The sequence below is a fragment of the Schistocerca gregaria genome, chromosome 2 (genome assembly GCF_023897955.1).
Source record: "Schistocerca gregaria isolate iqSchGreg1 chromosome 2, iqSchGreg1.2, whole genome shotgun sequence".
Classification (NCBI taxonomy): domain Eukaryota; kingdom Metazoa; phylum Arthropoda; class Insecta; order Orthoptera; family Acrididae; genus Schistocerca; species Schistocerca gregaria.
The window spans coordinates 162,962,808-162,976,439 of record NC_064921.1 but is presented as its reverse complement, the minus strand read 5'-3'; the positions used below and the strand labels follow the sequence as shown (position 1 = coordinate 162,976,439).

Genomic DNA, 13,632 nt, shown 5'->3' with positions numbered 1-13,632 from the left:
TGTGCACACTGTGACTATTGTAGTGGTCCGACTTAACATCCACTGTGGGCAGTAGATATAGTAACCAATCGATTATTCCACTCCTCCTTCCTTGTGGAGGTAAAGACCGGACATCGCTGTCCACAGTTCTGCGATTGAAGAGATGCCAATAGCATCCATTGTGGTGCTGGGGCAGCTGTCATAGCTGTGGGAAGTTCCTGATCTGCCTGGACCAGTGGATACAGATAAAGTGAGTGGGACAAGGGCCACTCACAGACATTTGGGTGACTGGTGGACAGGACCAGCAACGGGGGTGGGAGGGGAATGCGAGGGGAGTGCCGCCACAGGCAGTAGTGCCGGCAGACAGGAAAGGAGAGGCTGTGGTGACGGAGACTAGATTTCTGTCCTCACTGACGGCAGCACCTGCTCAGCGCAGTGGAAGGCGCTGACATCGGCCACAGGAAGCAAACCTGCCATTACTGCTGATGTAGCCCCAATTGCTGTGGTAGGCAGGCACGATCAGGCCAGCTCTGTCCCTGGAGCAGTCAGGGCAAATGAAGAGCAAGATGTCAGGTCCATGGCCTGAGGAGGGTCCCTACACCCATCCAAGGAGTGCAGCTGTTTCTGGAGGCATGCCACAAGTCAAACTTTGGTGCAAACCATGAAGATGCAATGAGTACGCTGGCTGTAGATGACAGCCGGAATCCGTTAAGGGTGCCGTTCAAAAGCCCTGACCTGGATTGGTGTGCTGGGCATGAACGTCAACAAAACTGATGCCACTGGAAGATGCCTTCCCAGCACAAGAGGTTGAACACTGTGTGCAGTTGATAGCAGTGCAGGAGTTCGGCAGGACTCTTGGCCACAATTGTTCTCATTCTGTAAGAGCTTACGAAAAAATGATAGCCTCCTTGGCTGGAAAATTTTCTATATACTAGCACATCTATGTCTTAAATGATCGGACAAGGAGTTCCGCCTTGCTGTTTGACTGCAGGTGGAAGTGAGGTGCCATTGTGTATACAAAAGTTTTCAAAAGATTCATGACAAACTTAGAACCCTTCTCCAAAACCAGGGTACAAGGCAAGCCATCTATGGAGAATTTCTTCAACAGGGCCATGACAGTGGTGTCTGCTGTCACCAACGGACAACAAGTGACATAAGAAAAATGAGAAAAAGCATCAATTGCCATCAGCAAGAAAGTGTGTAAAAAAGCAACAGTGAAATCAGTGTGGACTCTTTGCCAAGGGTGTGTAGGGGTCAGCCATGACAAATAAGCAGTGTGTGGCATCACCTTCATCCAAACGCTTGCAACAGGCTGCAACAAGGTGTTCCACTCCCTGAATGATGCCTGGCTGAAACACATATGCCAACGGCTTTGTGCTGGAGATCTCCCAGTGACCCTGATGAAATGAGTAGAGGACACCCCACCACTGCAACCACAGTGTGTGGAGTAAACACTCCTGTCTGCAGGAGCATCCAAGAGGGAGAGGCAATGGTGCAACACATAACAATTCTGAAGAGGGTCCAGTGTCCAGCATGGCAGGTCGGATCACCCATATTGTGTCAAGCCAGAGTACTAGATCTGCCACTACAACAGAGCCAATCCTGGCATTGGTAATGGGAGAAGCCATCCACTGTGTACCTCATCTCCGTATCCTGTTGAGAACAAAGCTGTTCCTCATGGACTAACAAAGGGGACAAGAACAGAGCCCAATGCTGAGGATGATAAGTGGCTTTGTCCAATGAGAAGACCGACATGCTAAACAAGGAAATTGGGGGCTTTTACTCCATACATGAACACAAAATTTTTAAGGCATAAATAACAGCAAGAGCTTTTTTTCAACCTGAGATAATGTTGCTGAGCCACGTTGAGAGTTTCTTGATGCAAAAATAATAGGCTGTTCAGAGCCATGTGAATGGCGATGGGTCAGGTCTACCCACACCTCGTACTGGGACACGTCTGTTGCCAGTACCAGATGCTCGCTGGGTTGAAATGTTGCAAGAAATGGCATGGAGTGAAGACTAACCTTAAGCTGCACATAGGCACACCTACAGCTTGCAGACTAAACAAAAGATCCCCTTTCCCAAAGCAATAAATGCAAGGGATGAGTGATAGTAGCTGCTCTGCAAATAAACTCGTACACCGCTTTGCCGAGGAATGCTTGAAGTTCTCATAGATTAGATGGACAGGGCAAAGTTGTAAAGGTGGTAATATGATGCTCTATGGGATGCACACCCTGCTGGGTGTCATGAATCTTTTGAAAACTTTTGTATACACAATGGCACCTCACTTCCACCTGCAGTCAAACAGCAAGGCGGAACTCCTTGTCTGATCATTTAAGACATAGATGTGCTAGTATATAGAAAATTTTCCAGCCAAGGAGGCTATCATTTTTTCGTAAGCTCTTACAGAATGAGAACAATTGTGGCCAAGAGTCCTGCCAAACTCCTACATTGCTATCAACCGCACACAGTGTTCAACCTCCTGCTGCTGGGAAGGCATCTTCCAGTGGCATCAGTTTTGTTGATGTTCATGCCCGGCACACCAATCTGGGTCAGGGCTTTTGGACGGCACCCTCAATGGATTCTGGCTGTCATCTACAGCCAGCGTACTCATTGCATCTTCATGGTTTGCACCAAAGTTTGACTTGTGGCATGCCTCCAGAAACAGCTGCACTCTTTGGATGGGTGTAGGGACCCAAATAACCAATGAAAGGTTGGAAGAAGTGAGAAATAGTGAGGTTATGTTTCAGGACCACAGCATGTAAAACAGTAAGCAAAGAACAGAGGTTACATGGGTGATCCTCCGTGGTAGCACCTTTCATGATGATATCATCAAGGTTGTTAGTGCAATGGAGGACAACTGTGGTAATCTGTTCTAAAAATCTTTGAAAGATGACAGGTGCACTAATCACCTCAAACATCAATTGTTGATACTGATAAAGGACGAAAGGCATATTAATCACAAGCAGTTATTTTCATGCTTTGCCCAATGGAATCTGAAGGTATGGATGTAGGCTACAACCAGATCAATTTTAAAAAAGAATTGACCCCCAGCCAGCTTTTTGAGCAATTCCTCCGGACATGGGGGAGGCAGGTGTCTATGACTGCCTGCTCATTTACAGTGACCTTGAAGTTTCCACAGAGCAAAAGCTGACCAAATGGTTTCTTTATGATCACTAAGGGAGTAGTCCATTCACTTGATGAAATCAGTCTAATCACTCCCAATGACATTAATTGACCAAGCTCCATCTTAACCTGGTCATGAAAAGCTGCTGGCACTGGTCGTGCCCAAAAAAAGCAAGGATGTGTGCCATGAAACCGTCTGCATAACCCAACCCTGGGGCAAAAAGATCTGATAACTCAGAACACAAGGAATACAGTTCAGAAGGCGCGTGGTCTGACATTAGATGCACTACTTCCTCAATAAAAAATCCAACAGTAGCAAAGACAACTAACCCAAACAAATTTTAGTACTTGCATCATAATGAAATGGAGCGATGATTTATAAATTGTCTTGCCGTGAATTGGCTGAGAATAGGAATTTGAATTTGCTATTTGTTACAGCTTATCAATAAACACTAGACATGTGCCAGTGGTGAGAAACAAATCTGGCATACATCTATGAGTTGAGTAGCAGCACATATGATTAATGGCTTATCCATCACTCACACTTCAAGGAAAAGTTTGATTTGGGCTGCAGACAACAGTGAACACGACAATGAAGGGGGGTGGGGAGGGAGGGGGGGATCAACATACTGCTGCTATGTGACCGTTTTTTTACATTTATTGCCAGAGGCTCACTGCTTACGACAGGCTGCCCACTCATGCTGTACAAAACAAGAAGGCTGCGAAGGAATGGCGTTTGTTGTTCCTTTTGCTGATGACATGTTTGTCTGCGTTGGCCCAGTTCACTTGCCTCCTTTTCCCCCAGTGCACTATGCTCCATGTGCTGGAGCTGCATGCAGTTCAACAACAGCACAATCATTCCAAGCCTCTGATCGGCAGCCCATGGCACAGGAGACCTCGAACAACTGTGCAATATTCAAAACCTCTTTTATTGAAGGTTCCTCAAACTTAAGGTCATAATGATTCACTTCATTACCTGGGGCTAACGAATGATAGCTTCTCTGACTGTGATGTCAGCATAAGACTCCTGGAACTTGGTCTTGAGGAACTGGCATGTGTGATTGAGGTAATGAAGCTTAGTCATCCAAGCTTGATATTACTGCTGTGGCTGTTTGAGACATTTGTAGAATTCAACATGCGCAGTGACCACATGCTGCTTGTAGTGTTAGGAGAACAGCAAACAACACACATTGTCGAAAGAAAGTGATGCTGGTTCTTGCAGAGGAGCTAACTTCCACAGTAAGTGATAAGAACAGACCCTTACAGACCTCTGTGATCCCACGCGGAATGTCACAAAAGTTGCTTTTTGTACGTGCCCCAGTATTCTACGGAGTGGTGGTGGATGAACACCCCTTGGCTGACATTGGGTTGTCGTAGCCAACAAATGCTCCAACTTGGCTGTAAGTGCCTGTTATTGTTGCAGAAGTGACCAGAGTAAAGCCTCTATGGAGAGCTGAATGGCGAGAAAATCACAGAATCTAAAACTGCAAAAACTCTACCCTGCTCTAACTAGGAACACGAGGAAACTATGGCCATAAAAGAGATACAATTTATTGGATCATTGATTGACATCAACAAGAATGCAATGAACTAGTTCACACATCTTTTAACAACTGAGGACCTGGAGGCCTGTGCTTGCCATTATAAAGATGTTATCCACATCATGTGTCACTGGTGTAGTGCTGCCTGTGCACGGTGAACCAATTGGTGGTTGGGCTGCCCCTGGCAGCCGCTTTGGATAGTTGTGAGCAAGCTATTTGAAAGGTAGCGTGCTCTATACTTTCTCTGGTGGCCTGACTTGCATCTGCTTTGAGCAGTAGGTATAGTAACCGACATGTTACTATGCATTATACAGTGTGGCATCCTGGTTGTTGCTTGGATAACGATGGCATGTATTCACAGACTTGTCAATTATAAAATGGCTGTATAGCTGAAATTGGTTAATTGTGGTTTAAATAAACACTGTTCCATGCAAATACACAGTATTTGTGGAAATAAGCTCATCTTTCAAGAAAACAGGACTTCAGAAACAAATCACAAGACAAATTACCAAGCAGTTGTTTGGATAAGCATGGAGATGACAGATTGGGCTATTGGTGGGGCTAAGTAAAGGGTGTGGAAGAACCAATTGCCATGAGTTGCTGTGAGCAACAGTTTCGTGCAGTAGGTGATTCTGTTAATCCCTGGTCATGACTTTGCACTACCTTATTTCCTAATCATATGCATATAATTGCCGAACAGCGGCTTGATATCAGTGGTTAAGTAAGGTGGCAGATGTAAAGGGAAGGTTATATGTCAGATTTGTTTTTAGAAGTTTGAACACAGCATGTAAGTTTGTAAATGTGATAACCATACAGAGAACTGCAGGTCTTTGGGTGGCAAAATGTCACTGTCATGATAATGAACCAACTTCTAGATACTATTCTGTGACAGATGGTTGTAAGTAATTTAGAGACTTTTAGCCAATAGTTTTGACTTCTTGTAATTGTTGTCCCATAAATGAAAATGCAGCAGTAATGACAGATATTTCCTTTTAAATAAGCCTCCTACAGATGTGAGATAGTTGATGGATGTAGCTTCTAAAAGGCATGCGGAGAAATCATTTTATGTCATTTTTGTGGGGAAAAAGGAAGGAATGGCCATTATAGAAATCACTTTTAAAGAAGAAAAATAAATAATGCTGCATCACATAACTTCTCAGTCTATAAACAGTTGCCAAAAAAATTGTTTTCATGAAGTGAACAATAACTGCTTCTCCTAACACTTAGTATATGAGCACTATGTTGTGTGTATGTTTTGAAGCAGTAAACAAAATGTATTGAAATTCATTACTGGAAATCACCTTGAAGTTTTGTCAACTTTATTTCAACTGTCCCTCCCCCTTCTTGTTGCTCCAACCTGCCAACTACTTTTCTTAGTCAAATGTGTCAAGTCGTAAGCACTAGCTGTGACTGGTGTGTGCAGAGTGTAGCATAAGGCTTTGGTGTTCATGGTGTCAGTGAGAGAGATAAGAGGTTGTGTAATCCCAATAACAGCACAAGTCTTCTCTTCAGTAGCATCAAGTGGACACACAATCTTAATATTCTCATCCAATTAACAACTTACAATCAGCATGCTTATATGAAGAGGACATCTTTTCCTGACATCATCAGTGTGGGGGCGATTTGCAATGTGTGAAATTCTTCTTTAGTTATCACTCATTGTGAAGACATTTTGAAAGAAAAATGAAGATTACCGTTTAATGTTCGACTGATGACAAAACCATTAAGAACAAAGGACATGCTCATAGAGGAAAGGGTGGGGAAGGAAACTGGCTTTTGTTCGTTTTGGAAGGACCACATGGCATTTGCACTAAGCAGTTTAGGAAAACTACAGACAACCTAACCTTGATTGCCACTCAGGGATTTGAACTCCACTTTCCCAAAATATATCCAGTGTCATAACCACTGCATCACATCATATGTGACAGGGTAGAAATTTAATCCAGAACAGTGGTGCATGGTTTTGATGATCGAGAAATTTACACTACCACCTTTCATTTCCTTGTCTGCCGTATAGTATGATAATATTTTATGTGTCACTATGATTTGCACTAGTGTGTATTAGTGACCTTGCCTAGTGACAGAGGCAAGTCATCAACATAAAGTTTTGTGTACATAATGATGTCTTACCACCTGTTTATATCTTGATAATTGTACTGCTCTTTCTTTTATTGTCTTTCTATTTCCAGATGAGACTTTTGACAAGACATTCCATGTCAGTGTTTCTATTGAAGGTTTAACTGCAGACCATAAACCCGTCACCATACTACACAGTGACAGGGCGCACAACAGGTAACCAAAAAGTTGATATGTACCATCACATGGTCAAATTTCTTTAGTATTAGAAATGTGAAAGAAATATACTGAGATAGAGAATAGTTTAGTTTTGCATTAACCTTCTTTTCAGCTTCCTGTACCTCTCTCTGTCGTCTGGTATCTCAGGTGTAAATAGATTACAACTGTTAATAAATCTGAGGAAATTAGTAATTCCATGGCTGATAAAAGTGTATCTAGTGAACTGTACAAATCATACACCAGTGTGATAGTCTTCCCTCCATCTTGAGCCTTTTCACTTGAATTATCACACAATATTAATTTTTCCCCTTTCAATTTGAGACTTATTAACTGTATTGAGATTCAAATTTTTTCACCACATTTGGTGTCTATAGATGTCATTAAGTATATGTTTTCAAGTAAATTGTTTGTAGTTCTGTATTATTCTCCATGCAGTGAGTTATGAATAAAGTTGTTCTGTAACTATGTGTTGTGCCTGTACTGTCAACCCATGTCTCAGCAGATGGCATGTTGACAATCAGAATCATTTTTGACATTTAGATCTTGTTGATCTGATAATATTTTTCGAGCCCATTAACCATTTTTTCTTCTGTCTCGGTAGAGGCTCTTGCTATCACCTGTGTTCTGGTTCCACTTCAAAGTTTGGAAGATTTGTATTATCTGCCTTATTTTGTTCCTCTCAGTGATGTTTTCCTTCTATAAAACTTTCATGTGAATAACACTAAATGCAGGCAGTTGTCAAAGGCAGTAACGGGGCAGCACAAGGGAGGACATCTGACCACCCCAGAAATTAACCACACGAGATTCGTTCATACCTGTACCGATCCTGTACCAGGAAAAAGGCGTAAGAAAAAGAAAGAAGAATGCTGGTCTGTTCAAGGACAGCAAATTGTCAGAGATATTTCTTACGTTTCTGAAATAATTTTGATTGTTCTCTTTGGGTTACAAATTTCAGATCTGGGTCAGACAATCATGGGCTACTCTAATTGCATGAAAATAGAACAGCAGCCACTTCTTTCTATTTAAATGTGCCATCAGTTCTATTTTCTTGTACAATTACTAATTTGTCCATCACTCTACCTATTGAAATTACCCACTGTTCTCGTTTTTAAGTCTTTTGCTTTGATAACTGTGTTCTGCTATGTTATCTTAACTACAAAACAGTGTCAGGTGACATCAGTTTCATTTTGAGATGCTACTATTTATTTTCTTCCTATGCTACCAAATTATGTGAAATATTTTGTATCAACAGCCTTTACACCCATGTACCATACATCAATAAATAGGATATGGGGAAATAAATATTTAAGAAGTACCCCGTACCGTGCATTGTATGGCACCATGCTGAGTACAGATGTAGTCTTCATAGTGGTCCTCCACTTGTGTCCATCATTGAAGTCAGCCATGTTGTTTAAATGGTTCTGTGCACTATGGGACTTAACTTCTAAGATCATCAGTCCCGTAGAACTTAGAACTACTTAAACCTAATTAACCTAAGGACATCACAAACATCCATGCCCGAGGCAGGATTCGAATCTGCGACCGTAGCAGTCACGCAGTTCCAGTCTGTAGCACCTAGAACCGCTCGGCCACTCCGGCCGGCAGCCATGTTGTCTTAAAGGAAGTTTGTAGTCCTGGTGTTCTGGCAGCTTGCTTTAGATAGTTGAACTTCCAAATTATGTGGTAACATGGATAATTTTTTTCTGTTTCTTTGCTTAATTTTCCTCAATATTTGAACTACTTTTTTTCCAAAACATAGTTGAAAATGAGTAATGCAGAATGTCAGTCACCTTGCCTGACACCATTTTTGACCTTGAATGCTTTGGAGACGTCATTCATAAATGTCTTCAACATTTTTTTTATCCGGGTCTTGGACACATCATTGACATCAGACTCATCCAGAATATTAACTGGTTCCGCTTTCTGTCATATCACAGTACATATTTTATGGAAATCTAAAATTTTCATATGTGTAGTTCATCAATGAAAGTCATGTTTTGCTTTACGCTAGGAAAAATTATTCTTGCAGCATAGTTTCTGGTCTCATAGGGACTGTTGATACCACAGATCATAGATGTTTATTTGAATAATTTTAATGCCATAATATTAATGGTAGTCACTTCTCTTTGCATTCTGTTGATTTACCTCCTTAACAGAAAGGCTGATGTTTAGATTAAAATATTTCACTGTAAAAGTAAAATTAAACACAGAATAGAAAAATATCAAATATGGCATTATAACAAAAATTGAAATTTCTGGGTGCAATAATATATAAAATTAAGGAAAGGAAGTCACTCACCTGTAGGTGATGTAAATGTGGAGCATAGAAACATGCAACAGGAAAGATCATTTGCACTAGCTTTCTAGCATTTGCTGTTTCTTTATTATAATTACTAGTACACACAACCACACAAACACCCAGAGTTTGGGTTTTGGTGTATGTGTGATTGTATGTGGGAATGTGTGTACCAGTCTTTTCTGTTGCATGATTCTATGCACTACACATTGGGCTGCTGTAGGTGAGTGGCTGCCTTTCCTCACTTTTATGTATAAGTATGGCATTACACAGTTTTGGGATTTAGCCCCTCCCAGTTTTTGCTTACATAAATTTTTAACCAAAGGTGATTGAAGCATTTTTCAAAAACTATGTTAACTGGCATTAAAGTCTACTGATCATAAACCTAAACTCAGTCATCAGCCTTACCACAGTTTCTAACAACTATGCTGTTGTGAATCACTGGAGTTACTAACAACTAGGCTGTTGTGAATCCTACAATCCATTCATCATAAGAATAAACCTGATGTAAACACACACACACGCGATGATTGGTCAGAAGCCGTGACACGTGTACACTGGTGCTGTTACGCTTTTGGAAGTGGATCCCACTTATGTATTAGATATCATATTACTAAGTTATGTTAAATGGAACTTTAAGATATTCAAATGTATTAATAGCCATCAACGTTTCTCATAATCACACTTCAGCTAGGTAGTTTTTATTTAAAGTATCTTGTACAGTCAAAGCCTCTGCAGCAATGTTAATGCACAGTGTGAAAATGGCATAAGGCTGCTTTCTGTTCCGTAGTGAAACACGCATGTGGAACACGGTTAAAAAGTGCTGAGAAATAGGCTGGTCTTAATGTTTTTCATAAATTTATGGAGATATTCAGCTTTGAAGTTTTTCCAGTGTTGTATATAATGCAGTCGACCAATAAAGTTACATTGAACGTGTAGTGCAGTCAGTTGCGTAGTGGCATGGGAAACAAATGCAGTTATTAGTGTGTTAGTTCAGATCTCCCCAGTATCACTTCCTTTTTCTCATTCTAATTGAAATGTCTACGTCTCGTAATTATAAAACTCATCACCATTTTTTATGAATAATGCATGTCTTCTTGTTTCTAATTACATATTGGACAAAAATTCCTGTTTCCATTTCAAATACAAATTCTTGATTATTGATGTTTTATGAAAGACTGTTCAATATTTAATTAACTATATGGTGAAATCCTTCAATAGTCTCTTACATTACACACAGCTTATGCAGAAAAATTACAGTGTGGTTAAGTCAGGAATTTTCATCATTCTTGTTTTTAATTATGATAGTACGTTAGCTAAAAACAATAACATGTTGCGGTTTTTGTCTAGTCGTCTAAGGAGCATATTGTGGGAGATTTGCAGTGTAGTATTTCATTTTGCATAAAAATTAAATGACATTCGAAGCTGTATTGTTCCTCTGATCATCTCTTTTTACATGTGAACTGCAACTGGCCACATCACTGCAGGCCTAGCTGTACCAGCTAACCGGCCAGTGCTGTCTTAGTTAAATGCACCGGTAAAGCTGTTGTCCTGTATTATTGCTAAGTCGATGTGCACGTAATGCACAGCACAGCACAAAATGTACCCTTATTATCATTCTTGACGGTACTTGAGACAGCTTGGCTGCAGTCCCATGTGAAGCAGAAATCCAATGATGTTCCAGCAAACGCGGAAGAGTACATATGGCCATGTTTACATCAGGTTTATTCTTATGATGAACAGATTATAATACAAACAGCAAACAATGGTCTAGGTAAAGACAATCATTCATGGTATAGAAGATCTGTAAAACAGTAGACATCCATTTAAGCAAGAAAATGATCATGGTAACACAACTTTACAAGTCATGTTCTTCTTCAAACCTCATCAGTGCAACACATAGATACGTCCTGCATTGTCCCAACTTGGTGATCGCACTGAATGATTATTTGTCTTGGACAGAGTGAGTCGACTGAATGCTTAAAAGGTGAAAGATAAATAAGGTCTAGAGAGAGAGAAAGAGAACTCAAACACATGCAGGCAAGAGAAGTCGCATATTATGCCAAGGTAATTGAAGGAGAAAGGGCAGCAGCATACAAGCAGTTCTCTGTCTTTATTAAGCCAATCAGCCATCAGTAATATGTCCACTTCAGTAGCTGTCATTCCTTTTACACCAAAGAAGCTGTCCTTTATATTCTTGCAAATGGTGCATCTGCATTGATGGACATTATTATGTCGAAAGCCACACCAAGATCTTCTGGAACAGCAACTAGCCACCAAACTTAGTCCACAGAACAGATTGTTGTTGCTATACCCTCCCATACACCCACACCTAATTCGGAATAGATTTAGACCTGAAAGCAGGTGAATTTTGCAGTACCCACGTGCACAGTATGCTGTGACAACAAAAGCCATGTACTTCAATACTAAATCCTTCACACATTTCCAGTTAACATGCAGTTCAGAATTCACTTTGCAGTATCATAATGATTTTATCACTTTTTTCCTGACTTTCACTGCTAGCTTCAGACAAGCTGTCACATAAAATAAAGAAAATCGATACAGTGATATGAATCACATTACCAAAAAGATCATAACAGTTACATTGGTGACCAGTTCTCATTCACAGCTGCATTTGGTAACTGGGCCCTATGATAATATGGTGATATTACACAAATGTATTGAAAACATGGTGCAACCAAGCTTGTTCTCTGGCTGTAAACAACTAACCAATCATTTTGTTAGCCCAACCTGGGTATAATACTCATTGCATCCTCACAAGCAATGCTGATAAGGATTTGGCTCCTATTCTGCCCAAATGTCACTCCAGTTCTTAATTACTGCATCATCACCCATACATAACCCTTGTATTTGAATGTTGTTTGGTCCTTCCTGCCCCACTCACCCCAGCCCATGTGTCTGACTGTCTTGAGATGTGGGGTGATGATTGCCCCTCTTTTTTGTTGTTATATCGTTTAGTTTGTAAAACTCATGATGTCAGTCTTTGCTAGGTCTTGTCATCCACGTACGTCTCTCCTTATTCCCATCCCATATGCCTCCATCTCCCACTCCCTCACACACAGACACACACACACACACACACACACACACACACACACACACACACACACACACAAACACACACACTATTCAGCTTTGTACTTCTCTGGATCCATTGCTTCACTTATGTTGATAAACATAAACTTAAATCCATGTCACCACAATGTTTTCATAGTGATTTCCTCATCATGCCCCTCTTTCCTTTTCAGAACCAACACACCACTGCAGAGTAGAAATTCATTCTAGAAACAATCCCATAGGCTGTGGGTAAACCATTTCTCTGCAGTATTCTTTCTTCTAGGAGTTCCAGTCTCGCAAGGTATGCAGGAGAACTTTTTTGTGAAGTCTAGAAAGTGGGACAGAGGTACTGACAGAAGTAAAAGTGTGAGAACACAGATGTTTAGCCAGAGAATCACTTGCCCTCGAAAGACAAAAGTCCCAGGTTCAAGTCCCAGTTTGACACACAGTTTCAATCTGTCAGAAAGTTTCAGATCAGTGAAAATTCCACTATAGAAAGAAAATTCATTCTGGTTGAGCACTATTGTTTAACTACTTCATTATCTACTTAACACTTCATCTACACGGTAACTGTGTTTACTCATTTAATTTTTTTATTCAACCCAAAATTTTTCATTAAAATACACACAGCCAGTACAGTAGCTGAAAAGTCTTATACCTTTTGTGACATTTTTTATAAAATCATGAGGTTAACTGTGTTTTGTCACAATTAGTACATGAAGTGATGTAAGTGTTCCTCAGCATAATAAAAGTAACAAATTTTAGCAACCTATTGGAACTTCAACAACCTTTTTTTGACTTTATATAAGAAAAAAAACTAAATCATAATTTGGTTTTGATTATCATAACTATCATTTGACCAAAATTAATTTACCCAGATCACATGAGGAACCATCAATCAAAACCAATGTAGCAGCTCCATTCGATAGTACTCAGTGGCAGTCATGTAGTCTGGGTAAATTAATTTTGGTTAGATGCTGGTTATGACAACCAGTACCAGTTGTCAGCAGTAGAAAGAAAAGTAATTGTGGTTTAGACTGTTACTTTTTATTCTTATAAAAATATGTAAAAATAGGCAATATAGTTGCTACAGTACTAGTGGCCAATAGACATTTACGTAAATCAATGAACTGTCTTTGTTGATGGAATCCAAACTGGAGGAAAATAATAATAATCCATGAAGAAGATAGGTTTTGTAAAAATTCCAGCATGGTGGATAACAGAGAAACAATTTTTCTCTCAACAAAATTACACAATATGATGATTTCAGGAATTCATGCAGATATTCTGTTATAACAGAAGTGTGCCCAGAAGGCA

The 13,632-nt window shown here is 40.3% G+C and overlaps 1 protein-coding gene across 3 annotated transcripts in view; it reads left to right on the top strand.

The window, feature by feature from the left end:
• Positions 1-13,632, top strand: part of LOC126336589 (transmembrane protein 181) — a 176,223-nt gene that overhangs the window by 85,373 nt on the left and 77,218 nt on the right. For all 3 annotated transcript variants that reach the window (XM_050000449.1, XM_050000450.1, XM_050000447.1), the window contains exon 5: positions 6,836-6,938. In XM_050000449.1, the coding sequence (XP_049856406.1) occupies positions 6,836-6,938 (103 nt within the window). The remainder of the gene's footprint in view (positions 1-6,835; positions 6,939-13,632) is intronic.